Source organism: Rhinopithecus bieti, unplaced genomic scaffold, assembly GCF_001698545.2.
Source record: "Rhinopithecus bieti isolate Rb0 unplaced genomic scaffold, ASM169854v2 scaffold_315, whole genome shotgun sequence".
Taxonomy (NCBI): domain Eukaryota; kingdom Metazoa; phylum Chordata; class Mammalia; order Primates; family Cercopithecidae; genus Rhinopithecus; species Rhinopithecus bieti.
Genome location: NW_016803481.1, coordinates 1,126,903 through 1,153,751, shown reverse-complemented (window position 1 = coordinate 1,153,751; position 26,849 = coordinate 1,126,903). Strand labels below are relative to the sequence as shown.

At 42.9% G+C, this 26,849-nt stretch overlaps 1 protein-coding gene across 1 annotated transcript in view; it reads right to left on the bottom strand.

Annotated features, from left to right (window-relative positions):
• Positions 1-26,849, bottom strand: part of INTS9 (integrator complex subunit 9) — a 123,452-nt gene that overhangs the window by 12,006 nt on the left and 84,597 nt on the right. The window contains exons 10-13 of the mRNA XM_017884571.1: positions 18,485-18,596; positions 16,145-16,325; positions 8,063-8,123; positions 1,039-1,210 (exon numbers count right to left, since the gene is read on the bottom strand). Coding sequence (XP_017740060.1) covers positions 1,039-1,210; positions 8,063-8,123; positions 16,145-16,325; positions 18,485-18,596 — 526 coding nt within the window. The remainder of the gene's footprint in view (positions 1-1,038; positions 1,211-8,062; positions 8,124-16,144; positions 16,326-18,484; positions 18,597-26,849) is intronic.

Genomic DNA, 26,849 nt, shown 5'->3' with positions numbered 1-26,849 from the left:
ACCACAGGCATGTTCCTGGTGGCCTCTAGGTCATAAACAGGCTGGGGGAAGGGCCGAAGTGTCCCTGACCCCCATGCTTCTGGTGTAACTGGACTCCCTCCTCCAAACCCAGCCCCTAAAGTTAGGAAGGGAGGTGGTGATGATGCTTTCCCAACAGCTGCCACGTGCTGGGTGCTGTGCCTGGTGCCCAGAGTGACCCACAGAGATAGCTACTGACAGTCCCATTTACTGTGGGGACAGTCATGCTTGCTGGTGAACGGGCTGAAGTCACTGCAGGCTGGGCCAGATTTCAAATCAAGGTGTTTTGTTTTTTTTTTAAACTTCATAGCCTGTAAGATTTCTAAAACCCAAGGCTGACTGAAGATCCTAACCCATGGGTGTCCAAGCTTTTGGCTTCTTTGGGCCACACTGGAAGAAGAACTGTCTTGTGCTACACATAAAATACACTAACACTAATGACAACTGATGAGCTAAAAAAAAAAAAAAGGTCTGCGCATAATTTCCATGATATCCCCATCACAGATAAGCAAAAAGGTCCTAGCATTCAAAGGGCTGGGCGCGCCACACTGAGAAAAATGATACAGTGATTATCTGCGTAAACTCTCTACTTGACCTTACCAAAGGAATTTTTTCCCCTGAGGGATTTGTCTCCAGAAGAAAATCCATAGCTAGAGTAAACTACAATCAGAAGAGAAAGATCTACATCTGTAAACAATTCCTAACAGCTAGAACAAGATCGGTTACTGAATCACTGCAGTTCTTGAAATGGCTTATGATATCCTAGCAAAAAGCACTCAGTAGGATTCTGTCTTGGAGAAATCTGAAAACAGGCATGAAGGCCTTGCTGGATGCCCAGCTGTCCAATGGCACACGCTGCTTCACTCTTTCTCTGTGATTTCTTCATTCTTTGGAACCTATAGTAGAACAATGTTCGTATTTACGCCTCACTGCAAAATCCTTCCCTGGGTCTCTGCCTTGTAGGTGCATTCACTCATGGCCTCAGTGGAGAGAACCGTTTTGTTGATTTTTTTCACTTACCCGTGAATATGACAGTGTTGAGACTAGATTTTCCCCAGAGCTCCATGAAGTGGACCACGTCCCCGAAGCGGAGGGAAGGATGCCCGGTGAACACCACACAGGGCTGTCTGAAGTCGTTGCTGAAGTCTCCATGGATGCTGGGGTAGTGCTTCAGCTTATTGGTCTGAATGAGCTGGAAAATATAGAAAAAGTACACAGAGATGTGAGCCTGCCCAGGCTGAAGGGGGAACCAAAGTACGGGAGGGTGAGCGGGACTGGATCTAAAATACCAACAAAGAAGACAAGCCACGGATTGGGAGAAAATATCTGCAAAAGTCACACTGAGAGAGGACTGTGACCCAAAATGTATGCACTCCGCAACCCCAGCAAAAAGAAATGAACAACCCTACTAAAATGTGGGCAAAAAACCTGAGCAGACACCTCATCAGAGAAGACAGATGGCAAACTAGCATATGAAAAAATGCTCCACACCATATGTCATTAAGGAAACCGCAAATTAAAATGACGAGATACCACTACACACCTATTATAATAGAATGGCTAAAATCCAGAACACTAACAGCACCAAATGCTGACAAGGATATGGAAGAACAAGGACGGTCGTTCACTGCTGGTGGGAATGCAAAATGATACAGCCACTTTGAAAGATATTTTGAAAAATTATGTCCGCAAGAAACCTGCACATGAATGTCCTAATTGCTAACACTTGGAAACAACCAAGATGTCCTTCAGCAGGTGAATGATAAAACTGTGATGATGCATCCAGACAATGGAATATTATTCAGCACTAAAAAAGAAATGAGCTACCAAGCTATGAAAAGACATGGAGGAACCTATTCGTAAGTGAAGGACGCCACTCCGAAAAGGCAAGGCCCCTATGATTCCAACTGTATGACAATCTGGAAAAGGCAAAACTATACAGATAGTAAAAGCCCAGCAGTCATCAGGGAGTCGTGGAGGTGAAATGAACAGGCCGAGCATAGAGGATTTGCGGAGTGAGGAAGCTGCTCTGTGTGATGATGTAATGGTGGATCCAGGTCACTGTTCGTTCATCCAAAACCACAGAACGCACAACGCCAAGAGGAACCCCTCATGTACACTCTGGGCTTTGGGTGATGGTGACGTGTCAATGTGGGTTCACCAGCCGTAGCAAATGCACCTCTGTGGTGTGGGATGGTGCAGAGGGCAACTGCGTGTGTGGGGCAGGGGCATATGATTGCAGTGAACCTAAAACTGCTGTGAAAAGTAATATTTATTAATTTAAAAAAAATACAAGTGGATTTTATTAAAATAGTTTTTACCTAGAATGTGATTTTTGGAACACATGGGCAAGTCAAGTCTTTCTGGTAATACTGAGATACTTCCTGGAAACTGATTCAGATTGTTATGGCCTGATTTAGCTGGACTCTTCCTTTATAAACTGCCTGACACTCCATGCCAGGCCTGAAGTTCTCATTATCACTTCTTGTTTGAAATACAAGTGACTTTCCCAACACTCGTTAATCACCAAGTAGTGGCGACAGTAAACACATCCGTCACACCAGAAACACTGTTTACCAGTACAGGACCTCCTCCTGTGAAGCTAGAGGTTTAAGCTACTGCAGCAACTGAATAAGGACCAAGACCAAAGACTGTATTTTCTGGGATCCTTTCTGTTGTTTGCTACTAGAGAAGCTTCTCTGAATGTGTACAGCATGTGGACGTGTGTGCACACATGCACACACACGCATACATGCACACACACGCACACATGCACACACACGCACACATGCACACACATGCACACAGGCACATGCATGACAAAGATCAAACTGGCTTTTAGAAATGTGATGTCCTCGTAACACAGACAGTTATATTAAGAAACGGGCCAGGCATAATGGCTTACGCCTGTAATTCTAGCACTTTGGGAGACCAAGACAAGAGGATTGCTTGAGCCCAGAAGTTTGAGACCAGGCTGCGCAACAAAGCAAGACCTTGTCTCTACAGAAAATAAAAGAAAGTTAGTTGGATACTGTGGCTAGAGCCCAGAAGTTCAAGGCTGCAGTAAGCTATGACTGCAACACTGTATCCCAGCTTGGGTGACTGAGACGCTGTCACTAAAAAAAACACAAATTAAAAAAAAAACAACAAAAAAACAGCACTTTGGGAGGCAGATCACAAGGTCAGGAGATCAATACCATCCTGACTAACATGGTCAAACCCCGTCTCTACTAAAAATACAAAAAAATTAGCCGGGCATGGTGGCGGGCGCCTGTAGTCCCAGGCACTCAGGAGGCTGAGGCAGGAGAATGGCGTGAACCCGGGAGGCGAAGATTGCAGTGAGCCGAGATCGCGCCACTGCACTCCAGCCTGGGTGACAGAGTGACTCTGTTTCAAAAAAAAAAAGGTACCTCGCAGCCTCGAAGCGTTCTTTCAAGTGTATGTTTTGAACCAAGAGTCACCCCTGCAGTACAACACTTGACAATCATCTCCCAGTGCCAGGCCCATTCAAGGCAACAGCAAAGACACTTACGAGTAGATGGCATCTTGTAACGCCTCAGACACTGTGCCTGCCACCCAGGCTTCCTCGCCCCACCCCAGTATCCAGAGGGCAGACACCCAGACTTCACAGACCCTAAATATCAACCAGGCCAAAGGAAGCACTGCTCTGGGAGGCTGTTTCATGGATAAAGCAACGGCCTGTGATAGGCTCAATCCTGTGGCCACACATGGTGCATGAGAGGGCCCTGGCCAACACCTTGAAGTGCAAATGAAGTCACCCTAAGAGTGGGGATATGGTCAGAATGGGACACACCCCAAACAAGCCAAACTCTCTTCACCTTGAAGACCTCATCTTTAATTAAAGAGACCTGGTCGTATTAGGAAGACATTAACACTATCCCGGAGATATTTATCAGCTGTCGCATGCTTGGATGGAATATGAATAGTAAAGCCGGAGCAAACATCGAATTCCCACTTTCCTTCCAGGTAGTCTGCAAGTCAAACTGACATTCTTTTTATAACCTGTATGGCCAAAATCATTAACTGTCTCAGTTAAATGGGTGAGCGGCTGTCAAAAGGAATCTATTGTATCCAGAGAAGTCAAGATGATGAATGTGATTCTAAGAATAGCAGCAGGTCTCTGCACACTTAAGTCACTTTTAAGCATTATCTATAGTTCCTGTAGCTCTACTGATCAATGCACAGAAACTAAGATAAATTCATCATTTTTTGCCAGTTGGATCTACCTTTCTAGCCAACTTACTGCATCTGACCAGCGGAAATGAAGCTGTGGGGCAGGAATTCTGGACAGTAATTTGTTACCAGTACTAAGGGCAGAACCATCCTTTCTCATGGGCAATGGTAACAATACCAAGGGTCGACTCCCTCGTGCCCTAACAATGACAGGTGCACCTGAGGAACCCTGATGGTGCGACCAGTGTACTCACATTCCTAACTCTAAATGGCACCAGGTCATCTGTGACAGATGCGTGAGTGAGAATGTGATCACACTCCTAGGAAACAAGCTCTACAGCAAGGCTGACTGCAAAGGAAGCAAAATAGACTTTCAAGAGCAAAGTCCACCACAAGATGTTTTGCCACACTTAATTTTCTGACATTTTTATAATATTTCTAGCCTGTATTTCACTATGGCATTGACACAGCTTGCAAAAACCCTGGCTGCTGAAATACTATTTAGACTACTGCAACCAAAAACTAACTTCTTCAAAACCTTCTACTTGGCATCCTGGTTCATAAAAGATCTCTCCTTTACAGTATGAAAACAGCAATTACATTTAAAGTAATTAGCAGGACATTTGTTGAAATACGTGTTAAATAGTTAACTCTAAAACAAAACTCTAAAACTAAATTCCTAAATGTATCTATCTGCACTGACATGCTCTATGTAAAAACAGTCTATCTGCCTTAGTTGAGGAAGGGTTATAATTTTGACAAAGAAATGAGTGGGGAGATAATCACAGTTAACATGGATGTATTATAACAGTACACTCATCAAAAGCAGCAAATGAACACTGACACAATACTGCCCGCTCTCATCTACAGGCCCCATTCAGACTTTACCAACTGTTATCAATGCTCCTAATGGCAAACAAACAAGATAACAAACAAGTTCTTCCATTTCCAGATCCAGCCCATGGCCATGGAGTGCATGTATCTGCCACAACTCTTCATTCTCTTGGCAGTTCCTCAGTCTTCCCTTGTCCCCTAGGTCTCCGGCATTCTCGAAGGGTACAGATCAGTTATTTTGTTGAGCATCCTCAACTTGGGTCTGAATGCTCATTAGATTCAGGTGAGGCATTTTTAGCAGCAGGATCAGAGAAATCATGCTGTTTTCTCAATAATTTGCATTAAGAGCCATGCAGTGTCAATTAGTCTAATTACTGGTGATGTTAACGTTGATTGCATATGTCAAGTTTGTCCAAACTCCAGTTACTATTTCTCTCTTTGTAATAAACATGAATTTTGTGGGGACACACTTTTTGGGACTATAAATGATCTAGTTCTTCATACAGTTTTCACTTGTTGGTTTTAGCACCCACTGGTGTTTCTTGCAGGAATAAATTATAACTGCGGTGGCTGCCAAATGGTGATTTTCTAATTCTAAGATTCTTTCCTACATTAATTATGTGAGTTTACTGTTGGAAGAACTTTCCCTTCTTGCCTATGTACTCAGTTACCTCACTATGGATGTGGGAGTTTCTGTTATTCAATGGATTATATTCATTACTAGCATTATTTATTTTGATGTTCCAGTGATCTCAGATGTGGCTTCTGACCCATCATTCTCTGAGTGCACAGCAAGATCTTTCAGCCTCATGTTGTATTTTCCAAAGAGGCTTGGTTCCTTTTAGTGGAGAATAGTATCTAGAAACAGACATCTGGGAGCTAAATGTGTTCCTCAGTTAGTGGCATGTAACTCTCCCAGGCCCTCTCTCTGGCCAGAGTTGGAAGATACGTATGTGCACAGACACACGCATACACATACATGCACAAATGTATTTCTTTCTGTGTCTATCTACATATATTGAAAATAGGAGTTCACACCAATACCGTCAATTCTATCCAACAGCACAGGATTCATTCTGGCCTTCGCTCTTTCCTTATATCTAACTCTGTACACCTTTATGGATTTTTTACAAGGTGAGCCCATGTACATCAAGAAATAAAGCATTACTAGCTCCTCAGAAATCCCTCTTTGTCCCCTTTCTGTCACTACTGTCCCCTCCCCTCCAGATCACTACCACACTGGCATCTAATACCACAGATTAGTTTATTGTGTTTTGAACTTTTACATAATAAAATCATACCATATCTACTCTTTTATATCTGGATTTTTCACTCACATTATGTTTGTGAAGTTTATGTACACTGCATGTAATTGGAGCTTATTTGTTCACAGTGATGTAAGGTATTGTGTGATTATACCACAAAATCTATTCCATTGTTGATGGGCATTTGAGTAAATTTCAGTACTATTACCAAAAAGTTTAGTTTTTTTTTTTTTTAAGACAAGGTCTTGCTCTGTCGCCCGGACTGGTGTGCAGTAGCACGATCACAGTTCGCTGCAGCCTCAAACTCCCTCAGCTCAGGTGATCCTCCCACCCCAGCCTCTAGGGTAGCTAGAACTACAGGCATGCGCCACCACACCCGGCTAATTTTTTGTATTTTTTTGTAGAGACAGGGTTTTGCCATTATGTCAAGGTTGGTCTCAAATTCCTGGCCTCCAGTGATCCTCCCACCTCAGCCTCCCAAAGTGTTGGGATTACAGCTGTGAGCCACCACACCTGACCAAATTCTAGATCTGTGTGTGTGTCTTTTGGTAACATCTCTATGCATTTGTTTGATGTATACTTTAGGAACAAAACTGCTGAGGCATAGAGTGCATTGTTCAGCTTTAGCAGATACCGTCAGTTTTCTTTTTTTTTTTTTTGAGACGGAGTCTCCCTCTGTCGTCCAGGCTGGAGTGCAGTGGCACAATCTTGGCTTACTGTAGGCTCCACTTCCCAGGTTCACGCCACTCTCCTGCCTCAGCCTCCCGAGTAGCTGGGACTACAGGTGTCCGCCACCACGCACGGCTAATTTTTTTGTATTTTTAGTAGAGACGGGGTTTCACCGTGTTAGCTAGGATGGTCTCGATCTCCTGATCTCGTGATCTGCCCGCCTCAGCCTCCCAAAGTGCTGGGATTACAGGCGTGAGCCACCACGCATAGCCGAAACTGTCAGTTTTCTAAGGTGGTGATACCAATTTAGACAACCTTTGAGTGAAAATATAACCAAAAAGAGGAGTAACTACTGTGTGTTAGCTTCATTGTAGTAGAGCAATAATAACATGAAACACAGAAAAATATTCATAATATACCCTTGGGTGAGAAGAACCTGACAACAAAGCTGGGTATTCAGCTATACGGAAAACACCCATTTGTTCTGTGAGGGAGGAAGAACCCTTTATTTTTTGAACTGAAATGTTATTTTCATCATTAAAAATGGACATAAATGACTGACATAACTGGAAAGAACACTCTGCCAATACATAAACCCAATTCAAAAAGGTAGTAGTATGTATCAAAATAAAATTCCTCATGCGGTCAGTAGAACAGAAGCAGGCTATGAATTGCATGAACATAGTACAGGCTAAGCATCCCTAATCCAAAATGTTCCAGAATCTGAACTTTTTGGGCACCAACATGATGCTCAAAGGAAATGCTCACTGGAGCTTTTTGATTTCACACTTTCAAATTTGGGATGCTCAACCAGTAAGTATATTCCCAAATCCCAAGTCTGAAACAATTCTGTGGCCCCCAGCATTTCGGGGAAGGGCTGCTCCACGTGTGCAACAGAAAGTGTTAATAGAAGGAAAACAAGTGAAGCTTGAGTTAAAATACTTCCCTGTGTCTGACTTGGGAGGCAAAGGGGTCTACAGGTTTACTTGGGGATCTGTTTTATCTAACGACCTGCTGTCTGCATCTGCTTCAGGTTATCCACACTGCTTCCTTTCCATGTCCCAGTGATTTTGTTTTCTTACCTCTGCATGAGGAAAAGGTGGTTCTGGAAGATACACCTTACTCTGTTTGTTGTGACAAAGCCTATTAAAGAGGAAAAACACAGCAGTATGTGAGGAAGAGCACACAGTGGCATCTGTTGCCACCTAGAGGCAGCAGTGAAAATATTAAATACTGACATTTATTTAAAAATTTCCTGCCAGCGAATTTCACCGTGAATGAAAGGCAGTGCCTACAGAGCATAGACATATCTTGCGTTTTTTTAAACTTTAGAAAATTTCTCAATACATTTTTTATTAAAATATAAACTTGTTATTTTGGAATAATTTTAGATTTAAAGAAAAGCTGCAAAGACAGTACAGAATTCCCATGTCCCCTTCACCCTATGTCCCCAGAGTTAACATCTGATATGACTGGCACAGTCGTCAACTAAGAAATTAACATCAAGACGTGACAACTAAACTCCAGACTTCATTCAGATTTCACTCGTTTTTCAATTCATGTCCCTTTTCTGTTCCAGGATCCAATCCAAGATACCACAGTGCATGTAGTTGTGATCAATTTCACAAAGAAAGTGATCTACACCTTGAGACATGGCTTCTGTTTTTGTCTATGTACTCTTTTTTTTTTTTTTTTTTGAGACAGAGTTTTGCTCTTGTTGCCCAGCTGGAGTGCAATGGCGTAGTCTCGGCTCACTGCAACGTCTGCCTCCTGGGTTCCAGCGATTCTGCTGCCAAAGCCTCCCAGGTAGCTGGGATTACAGGTACCTGCTTGGTGAATTTTTGTATTTTTAGTAGAGACGGGGTTTCACCATGTTGGCCAGGCTGGTCTTGAACTGCTGACCTCAGGTGATTCACCCGCCTTGGCCTCCCAAAGTGCTGAGATTACAGGTGTGAGCTACTGTGCCTGGCCCACACACTCTTTTCAACAGCAGCATTGTTAACTCCAACAAGAGAAGAACAAAGGATCATGGGCTAGAGACACTGTGAATGTTTTTGGTAATTTACGTTTGCTTTTTCCTAGTCAGTTATGACTTTACAATACTGAGATGTCTGGATAAAGCAAATGTGGCAAAAAGTTTAGTTGATAAATCAATATATGTGAGTGTTGTGCAGGTTTGACATTTTAAAAAAATGTCCTACTTAGAGGGGAGGAGCTCAGGACTTCAGGGCTTGGATTTTGTATTAATACATTGTATCTAATTTTTCCTACCCTTAGTTTCATTTAACTTTGGCTTAAAAAAATCACTGTATACCCTACTTGGAAGCTATAAATATGGAAGAGCAAGATGCTTTTGGAGGGTTACCTTATATATTATCTAAATAGACACTAGTTCTGTCTTTACTTCTAGCTCAGGGAGACAAACATAAGTGCTTGGTTCTAAACTTATTTTTATTGTTCCAAAGGACATTATCCTACATTCATTAAAGGCAGAGATTAGGGATACAGAAGAGATTACAATATGATTAGAGATTGTGAAGCCCACCTACATAACACTTAGGCCAGTTCTGCTAACAGATCCTTCATGCTCTGCTCTAGAATCTTCATGCAGGAACAGCAGATAGCGACCCACCCCCTTTCTAAGACAGAGGTTGAAGGACCTGATTAGAGTTTGCTTCTTATGGGGGTAGCTGCTGGAGTTCAAAAGGAGATCTGTGTATACCAGATTATCAGAAGAGTGAAGAATAAATGACACTTCCAGGATCATCTCTAATTGGGAATGTGACAGACCCTCCTGCTCCCTGATGGCCAGACCTCAGGTACCACACACTCTTCCACTGATTGTTCAACAAAGGATCAGAGCCAGGCGCTGTGGCTCAGGCCTGTAATTCCACCACTCTGGAAGGCCAAGGTGGGTGGATCACTTGAACCCAGGAGTTTGAGACCAGCCTGGGCAACATGATGAAATCTCATCTGTACAAAAACTAGCTGGGCATGATGGTGACAACTGTAGTCCCAGGTACTCAGGAGGCTGAGGTGGGAGGATTGCTTGAGACCAGGAGGTTGAGGCTGCACTGAGCCATGATTGTGCTATTGCACTCCAGCCTGGGTGACAGACTGAGAGCCTGTCTCAAAAACCAACCAACCAACCAACCAACACTCCAAACCCCACAAAAGATCAGAGAGGTCTTTCAAGAGCTATTCCCTCCCATCTCCATCCCTGCAAAAACAAAACCAACCCAAATAACCAAGCTCCTTAGCTTGGAGCAGGGACAGACACTGGATAGCAAAGGGCTGGGCTTCTGCAGGCATCAAAGCAGTACCATGCAGAAGCCAGAGCAGAACCCATGAGAATGGGAAACACAGAGCCAGGGAACCAGAGTAGCAGGGAGTAAGCCCAGGACAGCAGGCTGGGCCTGAGGCTGAGCATAGAGCAGCCAGGCTGTGAGGCACCCATTCAGAACACCAAAGAGGGGAGGAAGCCAAACCTCAGAACAGGCTGTGGTGGTCCTGGCGTGGGGGGCTGGGACTTGCTAAGTTAATGCAAGTCTGGAGCTAGCAGCTATCCATTTTGGTAACTGAGTTCCTTATTTAGGGAGAAAGGGTGCTTTACAGCAAGGCTGCATGAAAGAGAACAGCACAGTGAAACAGAAATACAGAGAAATCTCCCAGGCTCTAAGAATCCCCTGCCTCAGCCTTCTAAGTAGCTGGAACTACGGACATGCGCCACCATGCCCTGCTAATATTTTAATCTTTTGTGGAAATGAGGTCTTACTATGTTGCTCAGGCTGATCTTGAATTCCTGGTCTCCAGCAATCCTCCCGCCTTGGCCTACTAAAGTGCTGGGGTTATAGGTGTGAGCCATCCTGACTGGCCTCTATTTCTTTAACTATTTGTCTTCACACTTTTCCTAAATATTTGTTCTCTACCGACCCCCAAAATGCAGGCATTACTTAAGTCCATCCTTTTTCCCACTGCCTGTTCTTCTAACCTGAAATCCTCTCCCCCGGCAATCCCATTCATTCTTGTGGCAATCCCAGCCACTCAACTACCTCAATGCTGAGGACACCCCAACCTGTGACTCTAGCCTGGGCTTCTCAGATCTTTGAACTGGACAAGTTTCACCTGCACATCCCCTGCCTCAGGCACCGTGAATGCCCTCAGGGACAAAATCAAACTAAGCTAACCATCCCTGCTGTATGCACCTACCCTTCCTTTATAGAATCTATTTTGTTTGGGGTCAACATGATCTACCACACTAGAAATTGCAGTGTCAATCTCGATTGCTACCATTTCTGTATCAAGTAACCAGTAAGTACTGCCCGTTGTATTTCCTAATTGCCTCTCAAATCGGTTCCTGCCTTGCTTTCCTCCAGGATGGTAGAGACTGCAGTCTTCTGTCCCGCAGCCTCTGCAAAGACTATTGTCTTATACTTCAGTTTCACCCACTCCTACCATCCCCAACAAACTTCACATAAATGCAGAAGGCTCTATATAAAATGCACATATAATCATGTTCATTTCCTGCTTAAAATCCTCCAATGAATCCCTACCATGGACAGGATCCCTCTAGCCTCGTACCCTGCCACTCCCCACCCTGAACTTCATACTGTAACAATAAAGAACTATGGATAGTTCTCTGAACGAACCAAACCATTCAAACCTCCCATCTATGTCTTGGTCTATGTTATCCTCTTGACCCACACTATCACCCCCAGCAGCCCACCCAGCTCATCCTTAAGTAGGGTTTCTGTCTGGCTGATTCTTGGTCATTCTTCAGGAGCACCTCCTTCCAGAATGCCTTTCTTAAACCCCCAAATGGGGTCACCACCCCTTCTCTGAATACCATACACATATACATAGGTGTGTGCGTGGGTATGTGTGTATATATCTCCATCAGATTATTTCCAAGTGGTAAGAGGTTTACACAGCTGCCTCTTCCTTCATGGTACACATTCCTCAAGGTCAGGGACCTCTTTGTATCCTCAGTGCTTTGGCACTTAAAGGTTTATGGATTGAACTAAATAAAACTACAGATGGAAACAAGAATAATATGATCTCTGAGTTTAGGAGTCTATGGGAGGAATATTTGTAAGGCTTAAAAGACAGAGACACATCTTATGTCTCAGCATGGGAAAACTACTGCAAAGATGCTGATTTGTAATTTATAGGTTTTGTGGACTCAAAAAGATATTCTGAAAACTGGCAAAGTGATTCTATAATTCTTACACACAAATAAGTAAGCAAAAATAGCTCCAATAATTCTAAGAAAAATAATGGAGAAATGTACTTTACCACTGAGTACAATTATAAGTGAGGCTGCAGTTATTAAAATATATTGGCATTATGTTGGTCAAAGAATGAATGGATCGCTCAATCAGGGTAGTCTAGAAACAAAATCTAGTACATATGAAAGTCTGGCATACAACATTAATACAAGTCAGTTGAAAAAGTTAACATTATTCAGTAAATAGTACTTGGACAGGTAACTACGTGAGTATTTGGGAAAAAAACAAAGTTAATGCTTCTCTTCATACTCTATACTAAAACACATTCCAGATAAAATAGTTAAGGGATGATGTAAAAAAAGAAAGTAAGAAGTTACAATAAAACTGAAAAAAAGTATATTTAGCCATGTGACACCTATTGGGCAAGAATTTTCTAAAGATAATATCAACAGAAGAAACTGCAAAAGAGACTAAAATTATCAGTATAAAAAACTAAAAAAACTTATTGCAAAAAAACAAACAAAAAAACCAAAGGCCTAAATGCCATGTGGGACCCTGGATTGGATCCTGAACAGAAAAAAAAAAAAAAAAAAAAAATTGTGGAGAAACTGGTGCAATCACAATAAAGATCAGAGTTAACAATAATGTACTAATGTTATTTAGACCAGGCACAGTGGCTCACGCCTGTAATCCCAGCACTTTGGGAGGCCAAGGTAGGTGGATCACCTGGTCAGGAGTTCGAGACCAGTCTGGCCAACATGGTGAAACCCTGTCTCTACTAAAATACACAAAAATTAGCTGGGCATGGTGGTGTGCACCTGTAATCTCAGCTACTTGGGAGGCTGAGGCAGGAGAATCACTTGAACCCAGGAGGCAGAGGTTGCAGTGAGCTGAAATCGTGCCATTGCACTCCCGCCTGGGCGAGAAGAGCAAGACTCCGTCTTTAAAAAAAAAAAAAAAAAAAAAAATGGAACTAATGTTATTTTAAAAATTTGGACGAATGAACATGGTCACGTGGAGACATCAACATTAGGGGAAACCAAGTAAGAGGTATACAGGAACCCTCTGTACGATCTGTGTACTTCTCTGTAAATCTAAAATCATTCCAAAGTAGTAAGTTTATTATTTAAAATTGGAAAAAAAAACAAAGACAAAATGTGCCAAAATAAGAAAAAAAAGTCTACCTAAATATATCCTTAATACATATATAAGGAGTTTGAATAAATGTATGAGTGATGTACAAAACCTCTAACAAGTAAATGGGCAAGAAGAGAACAATTTACAGAAAAATCTTTCTGGAAAGCAATTTAGATTCAGATAATAAGCATTACAAACTATTTATATCCTTTGTTCCAGTAATTCTACTTTTAGTAATTTACGTAAAGCAAAAGATGTCATCATATATACAGAGAATATTAATTGAACATTCGTTACGAAAAGCAAAAAAATTGGGAAAAGCCCTTCCATCCAGTAGTAAGAAATAGTTAACTACATCATACTATATACAAACGATGTACAAGTGATGGAGTAATGTACTCGTGTAAAATTTATGTTCTTAAAGATTTGATGCTTTAATATTTAATTTTTTTTTTCCTTTGAGACGGAGTCTCGCTCTGTCACCCAGGCTGGAGTGCAGTGGCTCGATCTCGGCTCACTGCAAGCTCCGCCTCCCGGGTTCACACCATTCTCCTGCCTCAGCCTCCCGAGTAGCTGGGACTACAGGTGCCCACCACCACAACTGGCTAATTTTTTGTAATTTTAGTAGAGATGGGGTTTGACCATGTTAGCCAGGATAGTCTCAATCTCCTGACCTCGTGATCTACCCACCTCAGCTGCCCAAAGTGCTGGGATTACAGGCATGAGCCACTGTGCCTGGCCTCTAATATTTAATTTTTAAAAGCAGGATTCAAAATTAAATATTCAGTATGATACTGATATAGGAAAAAGAAATACATCAGAATGCTAAGAGTGGTGAATTATTTCTGGATAGCAGGATTATGGGGTCAGTTTTTTTTTTTTTGAGATGAAGTCTCCCTTTGTCCCAGGCTGGAGTACAAAGGCGTGATCTCGGCTCAATGCAACTTCTGCCTCCCAGGTTCAAGTGATTCTCCTGCCGCAGCGTCCCAAGTAGCTGGGATTACAGGCACCCACCACATGCCCCGCTAATTTTTGTATTTTAGTAGAGATGGGGTTTCGTTATATTGGCCAGGCAGGTCTCAAACTCCTGACCTCAAGTGATCCACCCGCCTTGGCCTCCCAAAGTTCTGGGGTCACAGGTGTGAGCCACTGTGCCTGGCCGGGGTCAGTTTTTTTTTTTTTACTGTCTTCTATAATTCTAATTTTTTTTTCTACAGTAAACACATATTACATGTATATTAGAAACTAACAAATATCTAAAAACCAGAAACACAAAAACAACCTCCTCTCATTTTTGTATTCTCGACTTCTGTTGAATAAAATATTCCAACAACATAAAACATATGTGGTGGGTGAAAACTGGACTTGAAGAGTGCACACCCTGCTGGGATCCAAGCACAGAAGCCCGCAGGGCTGACCCAGGGAGTTATCTTCTGCAGTATTTTTATTAAGGATCTAGAAGCAGAAATTCAGAGCACACTGATTAAATGTGCAAGTGATACTGAGGGTAGACTGCTCATTACTCAAGATGACCTTCCTCTGCTGGGAAAAATGAGACCCTGTTCACAAAGGATAAAATTCACTGGGTATCAATAAAAAGTGACAAAGGGCCGGGCGCAGTGGCTCACTCATGCCTGTAATCCCAGCACTTTGGGAGGCCAAGGCAGGCGGATCACCTGAGGTCAGGAGTTTGAGACCAGCTGACTAACATGGTGAAACCCTGTCTCTACTAACAATACAAAAATTAGCCGTGCATGGTGGTGGGTGCCTGAAATCCCAGCTACTCAGGAGGCTGAAGCAGAATTGCTTGAACCCGGGAGGCAGAGGTTGCAGTGAGCCAAGATCGTGCCACTGTACTCCAGCCCGGGCGACAGAGCAAGACTCCGTCTTAAAACAAACAAACAGAAAAAAAAAGTGACGGAGAAGAATAATTTGTACATGGGATAGAGAAGCCTGTATGAGTCTAAACACAGGTGGGGTTTAGAAAAAAAGACCACAGAAGGGAACGAAAAAAGTACTTTAAAAAAGCAAGGGTTGGGGGCAGCATAATGGAATATGTTACGAGAAGGTGATGCACAAATTCCTTTTTAATTAGAAACTCAGTACGTGCTGTGTCTATCTGGTTACTTCATGACTAAAAGGGATTAAATGCACCCTAGACTGCCCGTGTCACAGTCCCAGAACGTTTTGGAGGCACCATTCTAAGGCACCATTGGGGATATTGTAAAAGTTATTTCCCACTTCTCTCCCTTTATTTTTGGTCAGGTGAGTTACATTCAAACATGCATCTAAATAACCCTAAAAAGGTTCACTAACTTGGTATTAAGTTTAATATTTTGCCAACTCTAGGATTTGATCTATTTTCTGATGTAATAAAATTTTGTCAAATACCGTACTATCGCAACTTTAAAAAATCTAGTTTTTCTTCTCAGATTTGGTACTATACATTTTAGACAACATGAGCTTGGGCTTGAAAAATTTTTTAACTTTTAGAATGTCATTTCACCAAGTAACAGGCAGAGGGTGACATATGAGAAGTATATAAGATTTTTGTTACCAATTTTGAAAGTGCTGGGCTAAGGTAAGTCTCTGCCTTACATGCTTCCCTCTTCGACAACTATTATTCTAAACTTAGCAATGCCACAGTTTTCGCTTTTAATAATGCAATCTTATCACAGACAAGAAAAACAACAAAATGAAATTTCCACAGTAATGTGAGAAAAAACAGGATTATTTTTATTCTTACTGCTTGAATGTCCTGAATCAAATAAAATTCATAGAAAAAAACCACTGACATACCACTCAGCAAAGATCTGGGAAAACTCCAGTGAACTGTTGGCCACAGGGGAGATGAAGTAGAGGGGGACGCTGGAGAGCCCAGCTGAGTCGATGTACTGATACAGGCACTCCAGGAGGTCATAGATCACTCCAGAAGGGTAGCAGGGAACCAACACGTTTCCTCCATTCCGAACTGTCAGAGCTAGAAAAGTGGATGCCAGAGGAGAAAAAACATTGTATCAAGAGGGCAGTGTTATAAAGATAGACCGTAACTTGTAAAATAAGATTTGCACTTGTTTTCCAACTTTTGTTTTTATGATTCACTCGCTTGTCTAATAACCTGCTTCTTTTGAAGAACACATCAAAGCAGGGGATGCTACAGGCTGATACTGATTTTCTCATCACTGTCTAATCTAGGTCCCTGGGAATAGGGCATGTGATTAGGGGTTTGGGTTTTTACCAATGGCAGCTGAGCTTCAGGACAGAGCCTCCAAGCTCTTTCCTGTTTTAGATCCTGCTCAAAAATTTGCTGGATTTGTCTCTGTTCAGTCTCTGAACATGGCTGAATGACATATAAGGAAATAGGCCAAGTTTTTCTGTTTGACTAACGTTTGTCTGCAGGAGTTAGTAGTATTTTCTTTCATTAACGTTTGTCTGCAGGAAAATCCCCTATACTTTAAGTACTTAGGCTCACCTAGATGCTGTAACTTGAGTGCCGGTGGACTTGCTATTGCTAGAGTATGGTATTAGAGTAGGGTACAGTGAAGAAAATCAACATAGCTGGTCGTAACTCAAGAGCCTGGCTCAAATCCTACCTCTGTCCCAACCCACAGGACCACGGAAAAGCCACTACAACCTTCCCTGGCATCAGTTACATGAAAAGAATGAATGAGATCAGTAATTTTCAAGCTTCAGTTTGCATGGAAAATGTCAGAGAATATGTTGAAAATGCAACTTTTCTTCTGGGTGTCTCCTTTCCCCAGAGATTCTGACTTACCAGGTCTAAGGTAGGGCCCCCAAATTTGCATTTTTAATAAGTAATCCCATTGGTCTTAAGGAATGTGGTTAGTGGACCCCACTTTGGGAGACTGAATTAGAAGGTTCCTTTCAGGCCTAAAGTTCTTTGAGTAGATGATTCTAGACTATAAACAAACATACAAACCAAGACTATTTGAGATTAGTCCAATTATTTTTCTAAGGTACAAATAAATTACCTTTGGGTTAGTATCAAAGAACAAAAACAGACTATGTTTATTAGCATGGCCAAGTGAAATTTCTAAGAACAGTGCTTTCCATGTAAATATAAGAAGATGACCACTTCGTCTTCCTAGAGCAGAAGTAATATCACTTAAAGCTGCTAGAGCTGAAAGTCTGAGCTCATTAACTTAGCTGTTATGGACTGAATATGTGTGTCCCCCACAAGATTCTTATGTTGTAGGCCTAACCCCCACTGTGATGGTACAGAGAGGCAGAGATTTTGGGAAGTGATCAGGTTTAGATGAGGTCATGAGGGTGCAGGCCCCATGATGGGATTCATGCCCTTGTAAGAAGAGAAAGAGAGGCTGGGCACAGTGGTTCACACCTGTAATCCCAGAACTTTGGGAGGCCAAGACGGATGGATCATGAGGTCAGGAGTTCGAGACCAGCCTGGCCAGCATAGTGAAACCCCATCCCATCTCTACTAAAAATACAAAAATTAGCTGGGCACCTGTAGTCCCAGCTACTCAGATTTAGTGACAGTTATATCTGAAGGAAAATAAATTTCTTACAGGTAGAAAATGCCTTATACCTCTCTTAAAACCAACCAAATATTAGTGGGGAAAAAATATACCTGTTAGGCTGGGCGCCGTGGCTCACGCCTGAAATCCTAGCATTTTGGAAGGCCAATGTGGGCAGATCGCCTGAGGTCAGGAGTTCCAGACCAGCCTGACCAACATGGTGAAACCCTGTCTCTACGAAAAATACAAAAATTAGCCAGGTGTGGTGGCACATGCCTGTAGTCCCAGCTACTCAGAAGGCTGAGGCAGAATCACTTGAACCCAGGAGATGGAGGTTGTAGTGAGCCAAGATCATGCCACTGCACTCCAGCCTGGGTGACAGAGCAAGACTCTGTCTCAAAAACAAACAAACAAACAAACATACATATATATATATATATATCTGTTCACTGTATTGCTGTTGTGAGTTCAAAGTGTAACACTCTTTTCTGTGCTATTATTTGCAAAGATGTACTGCCTCCCTTCTTTGACAACTGCTACCCTGTAAGCACTCCTTCCCCCATTATTGTAAAATAGTATATTTATTACTATAAAATAAATGCAAGATAGAGCATCCAACGTAAGATGAGAGATGGTTGCACACCTAGATTGCTGCAGAACTCTCCCACCATGCCATCTGGGTTTGCAGTGGGGATCTGGGTAAGCCCTGTCAGGACAAGAACATCACTGTTTTTGAGAGAAGCTTGGTCCATGGGCTGAAAAAGAACACAGAAATATGGTTAGTAATTTTAAAAGGAGCATTACCTACCAATAGTGAAAGAATAAGAGAACATAGACATTGCTTTTTCTATGTTTAACCCATCATCGAGTTCTCTTACGTTCTCTAAGGAATAGTCTGTCCTTAACCACTGGCTGCCTAAGTTGGGTGGGGACTGATGGCAGAAGGCAAGAGGAAGCTTTATGCACGGATGAACAAGTTCTGTATCTTCACTGGGGCAGTGATTCTATCAAAATTCAGTTTTACACATTTAAGATCTTTATGTTTCACCATATATACATTTTACCTACATTAGAACAAGGTATCTTGTATTTCTGTAATGCTTTCTTCGTTTCAAAATGTTATCTCACACGTCATCAGTGGTTCTCAAGCTTCATGTTAGTCAGAATCCCCCGGAGGGTGTGCTAACACACGGATTGCTGGGTCCCTCCCAGAGTTTCAGATGCAGGTTGGGATGGGGCCTGAGAATCTGCATTTTCTTTTTTTTTTTGAGACGGAGTCTCGCTCTGTCGCCCAGGCTGGACTGCAGTGGCCGGATCTCAGCTCACTGCAAGCTCTGCTTCCCGGGTTTACGCCATTCTCCTGCCTCAGCCTCCCGAGTAGCTGGGACTACAGGTGCCCGCCACCTCGCCCAGCTAGTTTTTTGTATTTTTTAGTAGAGACAGGGTTTCACCGGGTTAGCCAGGATGGTCTCGATCTCCTGACCTCGTGATCCGCCGGTCTCGGCCTCCCAAAGTGCTGGGATTATAGGCTTGAGCCACCGCGCCCGGCCGAGAATCTGCATTTTCACATGTTCCCAGGAGATGCTGCCATTGCTGGCCTGGGGGATCACACTTTGAGAAGCCTACATTACAGAATTTGATTCTTAAAAAAACTCTGAAGCACAGGAAATAAGCATACACTATGGGAATATGGAATCTGGGACTCGAAGAGGTAAGGAGATTTACACTAAATCCCAGTGGCATAGAAGCCATGAAGAACCCTGGATTGGGAACTAGAAGGTCAAATCTACTCCCAATTCCATGACCAGCCTCATGACCTCAGTCATGGCTCTGAGCTGAGTTTCCTATAAAATGGGGCTATTTCTTGACCTATCTCTCTTAGATGACTTCTGTAAGTCTCATAGGTTCTTGATCTTCTTGTGAACTAGGAACTTCCAGGGCACACTACTATGTGATTCTTAGGATGCTGTGTTTTATTTTACTCACCACAGCTTGAATTTAATTCTGATTGTATTCCAATCATTTCAAAAAAATATTACCCTTTCTAAATAAATTAGGATTAAAATAAGAAACCAAAATGACGGCCCATGGATTAAGAAGCTGGAGAGCTCACAGGAGAGCTCATAAAGATTTCCATCTGAAATGCATCCTCTCCTCATCTCCATTGAAAATATCCAGTGGATCATCAGAAGAAAAAAGCTAGCAACACAGTTTACTAAGAAGGCTTATCCATCTTTTTTCTGTCCCACCCAATTTCACAATAAATAAAATTCCAAATAATAGCAAAGTCTCAACATCTGCATTGTGGTCTCCGAGTAGCTGTGCCTTGAGTATTTTCCTTTCACCTTCTATTATATATAAGCATGGATACATGAGCTTCATTATTTTTTAAATAACATAATTGTGGTCTTACGTTATAAGCAGCTTTATAACCTGAAAAACATTTCATATGGAAACAGAAAAAGGCCAGTGGTGAAGACAGCTATATGTGAATAGCTTCTATTTTCTATTTGCACAGGTATATTCACACAAGTATGTAAGAGCGTTTTCTCTGCTTGCGCAGAACTCATCTATCTGTACTTCTCCAACAAATACATATGCATCCATTGTTTCCAGAGAAGAGAGGAAGGGAAGTACAGGACAGCGATTCTTAGCAGATGTGTAAGGGGCCTCGGATGATTTCTCATGTGCAAGTATCAACTGGAAAGAAACCAGAATGGTGACAAAGGAACCAAGCATCAATGGGTAGCAGTTAGCTTAAAATGGCAACCATTTTATATGGACCTTGTTAGAATGAACCAATAATGATCCCGAGGGTTGAAGGGAGATGAGGGACTTTAGAGGATCCAGGAATCTTCTGAAATGGTATATACAATTCTCTGTGTGCCTGTGTATACTTTTCTTTTTTCTTCTCATCTCGGCTCACTGCAGCCTCCACCTCCCGGGTTCAAGCGATCTCCTGCCTCAGCCTCCTGAGTAGCTGGGATTACAGGTGCTCACCACCAAGCCTAGGTAACTTCTGTATTTTTAGTAGGGAAAGTTTTCACCATGTTGGCCAGGCTGGTCTTGTACTCCTGACCTCAAGCGATCTTCCTGCTTTGTCATGATGCCCAGCCTCTGTGTATACTTTTCCATAAATTTAGATGGGTGGTGAAATGGGGCCATGACCCTAAAAAGATGAAGAACTACTAATCCACACTTGAGCTCAGAGATTTGAGGCTGCAGTGAGCTATGTGTGCACCACTGTGCTTTAGCCTGGCCAGCATTGCAAGACTGTCTCCCTCTCAAACAAAACAAAAGAACTACCGATCCAGATAAAAACACATAACACAGGCAGGGCTCGGTGGCTCATGCCTGTAATCCCAGCACTTTGGGAGGCCGAGGCAGGTGGATCACAAGGTCAGGCACTGGAGACCAGCCTGGCCAACATAGTGAAACCCCATCTCTACTAAAAATACAAATAATTAACTAGGCGTGGTGGCGGGTGCCTGTAATCCCAGCTACTCGAGAGGCTGAGGCAGGAGAATTGCTTGAACCCGGGAGGTGGAGGTTGCAGTGAGCTGAGATCACACCACTGCACTCCAGCCTGGGCAACAAGAGTAAAACTCCGTCTCAAACAAAACAAAACATGTAACACAGAGCAAACTCTGAAAACATCTCTGAACCTTGGCCATCAGCATCTTCCTCTGAATATTAAAGGACCGCCAACACAAAAACAGAGGCAGTGCTACAGCACGAATGTCGCCGAGTTGGAACCATTGTAAGGTACCTCATGATCAGGGCAGACTGGATGTTTGTAATTTTAGCCCTTAACTCAGAGACATTTCTCGTTGATTCCCAGGGCTACTGTGATGAAGCAGGCTTAAAAGGCTTTTAGTGACACTCTCCAAAGCAAGCTGACACCTCAAACATCTCCATTTCACCACCAAAGGGCAAATGTATAGATTACTGGTGTCAATGACCACTCACTGAGTGCTGCAAACGGGAACATTTTGTTCAAACACACACACAAAGAAAAAGCCATCTTGTCCAAGTACCAACTTAAAATACCTTACAAAGTTGAAAGTCACAAACAAGTGATTCTTCTTCTTGGTCACTTTGCAAGCCGGGGACCCCTGGCCAGCGACGCCCCACTCGGGCCTCACTCAGCCACATTGGTGTGCCCCAGCTTACCTGTTACTGCTTATACCTGTGTTCAGTGGTGTCCTAGCTCTTGTACAGTGCCCAAGAAGAATGAGAATACACTGAACATTCAAGGGTGAGGAGGGTGAAGAAGAATTTTATAGAGCGATGGAACAGCTCTTAGAAGAGAGGGGATGTGGGGGGTGGTCCCCCACCCCTGCGGTTGGGTGGTTCTCTCCTATTATTGACTGAGTCTGGGGTCTTACAAGCAGAGGATGCACAGTGCATGCTGATTGGTTAGTATGTAAAAAAGGTTAAAGCAAAGACACCAATAAAAGGTGAGTATCACAGTGTAGAAAACTAAGTAGGAAAGGGTAGGTATATGTAAAATAGGTGAAGGGTGGGGATCAATCAGGGAAAAGCGCACCAAACAGAAAGATAAATTCTCAATCCGAGTCTGAAGATTTAACTTGTAGCTTGGCTTTCAGGCTTTAAATCGTCTTTGGCATGGAGGTGTGGTTTCAGTGGGTATCCATCCCATCTGCCCAGGCATTTGGCTGTCTCCTGTTGCTATCGCAAACCTGAGGAATATTTTCATAAACCCCAAGCCTAAGAGGGCTGTGGCCACGGTGTTGGGCCTCTGATGCTTCATTTAGATTGAACACTTGGCACAAGGCATGAGAAGAAGACCTGGTCCCTAGAAGCTTATAATCCAGTTGAAGAAAACATTTATGCATAATTTTAGAAAAAGGATTTTTCAAAAAGCCACAGAAAGTATAATGCAAATTTTCAGAGTTTGCACTGAGTATACAGATGCCAAGAGGAATGCAGACTAGCACGCTGCACCAGGCCAGGTGAGGTCAGTAACACATGGCTTTTGGCAGATGATGTTTTGCTCCAGTTTTCTTTTCTTCCTTGGCTAAGGAACTTAAGACTCAATTTCAACAGCCTGGGTCACTTACTGCCTTTGGAACATCTCCCGGACATCTCTCCTTTCCCCAATACCAAGTTGTCCCTTTAACATGTGCCCTGGGGCTTCTAATACTTTCTATCTCAGCACTGATCACTCCAAACTGAAAGTACTATTTACTTGTCTGTGTCCCCCACAGGACTCTGAAGCTCCGTGAAGGCAAGAACTTTGTTTCCCTGTTGCCTAGCAAAATGCCTGGCATACAGCATTTGCTAAACAAACATTTGCTGAATAGATGAATAAATAAAAAGAACATGGTCTGGTAGGAAACGTGAGAATTTCACGCTGGGAAAGAGTGCAGTGGGAGTCAGGAAGGTGAGAGGAAGCATGACAACTGCAGGATGGAGAGTGTACTCTGGGCTAGAGAAAGGAGTTGAGTAAAGAGAATGCAATTGGTAAAGGGCCAAAGCGGTCAGGATCGTGCCCACTGACAGAGTGGGCAGTGAGGAGTCAACCTTCTGAAGCAGCAAATGACATTCTGGTAACAGCAATTACAGGAGATTTTGCCAAAGGAGGTGGGTGAGAGCAAACAGAGAACATTTTTAAGGCCCCTATAGCAGTCCAGACAGAGAGAAACAAATTACAATGTCATGGCAGGTGAGGAGATGGAAGCACTAGATCCACTTGACTGATCACCTGCACCCTGGAGAAAAGTACTGCATGGACACATCTTCGCCCACTTCTGTAAATTTCATGTTTCTCCTATAGCCTAGCTTACTCTGTTCCCCAAAGTAGGAGTTTAGGAAATATCACTAACTACATGAGGTAATGAATGAACAACTAAACAAATGCACCATAAATGGTATACTTTATTTCTGAGAGAAGGAGACATTCTGCAGACAGAAGCTGTACAGCCAGATAAGACAAATAAGATAGAAAGCATGGAAAGAAACAGGTGAAGAGCCAGTAAATTGTCCGGTCTCCCCCTCCTTGCTTCGTGGGACCAATCTCCAACCAATCCATGGACTATTAGTAGCTCAGCTTACCTGCCGCCCTAGCCCCCAAATATATTAGGTTTAATTTTCACTGTAGAGCTTCCAGATCAGGGCACAGTATTGCAGAGACAGCATAACATTTGGGGAAATTCAGGGGGAAGAAAACATTACAAAAAACAAAACAAACCTACCTAGCAACTGCCTTAGTTCTTAAAAATTTGATTTGGCTGGGCACGGTGGCTCACGCCTATAATCCCAGAACTTTGGGAGGTCGAGGCAGGTGGATCACTTGAGCCCAGGAGTTTGAAACCAGCCTGGGCAACAGGGCAAAACCCCATCTCTACAAAAAATACAAAAAAATTAGCTGGTATGGTGGTGTGCGCCTATACCTCTAGCTACTCAAGAGGCTGAGATGGGAGCATCTCTTAGGCCCAGGAGGTAGAAGTTGCAGTGAACTGAGATCATGCCCTTGCGCTCCAGCCTGAGTGACAGAGTAAGACCCTGTCTCAAAAAAAAAAAAAACAAAAAAACAAAAAACAAAACCCAAAAAACAACCTAATTCAAGAAATCGAAATTTAAGATATTTTCTTTAGATTTAAGAGAAGAAACGACATTACTGCCAGTCTTTGTTTATTTATTTCTTATTTATTTTTGAGACAGAATCTTGCTCTATTGCTCAGACTGGAGTGCAGTGGCGTGACCTCAGCTCACTGCAGCCTCAACCTCCTTGGGCTCAAGTGAGACTCCCACCTCAGCTTCCCAAGTAGCTGGGACCACAGGTGCATACCACCATGGCCAGCTAAGTTTTGTATTTTTTGTAGAGATGGAGTTTTACCATGTTGCCCAGCCTGGTCTCGAACTCCTGGGCTCAAACAATCCTCCTGCCTCGACCTTCCAAAGTGCTGGGATTACAGGCACAAGTCACCAGGCCCAACCAGTGCCAGACTCTTTAAGACCTCAAGAAAATGAGCCTCCCGGCCGGGCGTGGTGGCTCAAGCCTGTAATCCCAGCACTTTGGGAGGCCGAGACGGGCGGATCACGAGGTCAGGAGATCAAGACCATCCTGGCTAACACGGTGAAACCCCGTCTCTACTAAAAAATACAAAAAAACTAGCCGGGCGAGGTGGCGGGCGCCTGTAGTCCCAGCTGCTCCGGCGGCTGAGGCAGAAGAATGGCGTGAACCCGGGAGGCAGAGCTTGCAGTGAGCTGAGATCTGGCCACTGCACTCCAGCCTGGGCAACACAGCAAGACTCCGTCTCAAAAAAAAAAAAAAAAAAAAAATGAGCCAATAGGGGACTTCCTCTGACTTTCAAAGGGAAAAGGATCATGAAGTACAGGTGTGGGAATTGTGCCAGCTCTAGGAGACCTTCTCATAGGCCAACTACCGCCTTCCAAACCCATGGGTAAGAAGGAATTCCCACAGTGAAGAATAAAACATCATAAGCTCAGGGAATGACTGGGTGGAAAATGCCAATTCATTTTCTTTTATTTCATTTCTTAAATTCTTTCCAAAATTCTAAGCCAGAGATTCTTAACCTGATAAATAACAATTGGCTTCTGAGGACTCCATAAACTCAGGGTCTCCAGAAATAAAAAGCGAAGTCTGTGTCAATGTGCATAAATGTTTTATTACTTTTTTGGAGTAGTTCTCATCAGATTATTACTATCAGGTTGGTTAATGACCCACAAAATGTTAAGAACCACTGCTTGAAGGCAGACATCCCCCTGTGGAACCCTTGCTTTCAAATCATCTCTCCTCCCCTTCTCCTTCAAAGACCCAGGAGCCTTAGAAACTAGAGAACCATGTGTCTTAGCTTCAAGGCCAAAAGTTATGTGGGAAGGAAATAGCCCACTGACTGGCTGTGCCTGGTTTTCCAAATTTATTCCAGGCCACAGACCAAGGTGTTGGAGAGTCTTCAAGACCTTCAGGTAAGAGCTAAAGGGGTAGCATGGGTACCTTTCCAGGTCTGTTTTGTGGTCAGAAGGATGAGAAAAGATCAAAACAATAAACAAACTAAACCTAAACACAAATGAAAACATACTGCCAAGAGTAACAACAAAATACTCTACTGTGCCCTACAATTTTCCATACTTCAAATCTTAGCCTGGTAAGGACATCAGTGTCACATTCTATTATAGATAAGTTTCTAAAACTAACCAGACCAGGCATGGTAGCTCATGCCTGTAATCCCACCACTTTGGGAGGCTGAGATGGGTGAATCGCTTGAGCCCAAGACCAGCCTGGGCAACATGGTAAAACTTTGTTTCTAAAAAAAAAAAAAATCAGCCAGATGTGCTGGTGCACTGTAGTCCCAGCTACTTGGGAGGCTGAGGTGGGAGGATCATCTGAGCCTGGAGAGTTTAAGGTTGCAGTGAGCCATGATCACGCCACTGCACTCCAACCTGGGCAATAGAGTGAGACTGTCTCAAAAACAAATAAATAAATTATAAAACTAAGCCCTAATGTCTAGGTATATGTAGCTTTTGCTATACTATGCTGGGGAATTTCACATCTAAAACTCAAGTCTACCCCTGAAGTCAGGCAGAGTAGCCAAGAAGCTATTGAAATAATATGACTATTACGTTGCTTTTTCAAACCAACATAATACAAAATGTAGTATGCAAATACAGGTTCAAAAGTCACAAGCAAATCCATTCATTTGATTTCCACGGTCAGAAAGGCTGCGACTTCAATTATCAAAAGTGCTTGCTAGTTATTGCCAATACATTTATGGGATCTTTCCAACAGGTGCTGCTTGTTTTGTTCTATTAGTATTATCATTTTTAAACTGTGTCCTGGGCCCTCTTTCTGGGCAGACTGTACAACTGTTTGAAATAAGTTTTTTTCAGGAAAAAAGTTTTAAACCATTTAAATGTCCAACAGTGAGAAAGAGTTAAACATTTCATGGTATATCCACGTGACAGAGCACTAGACAGATATCGTATGTCATGTGGTAGAATCCATGATGACCTAAGTAAAG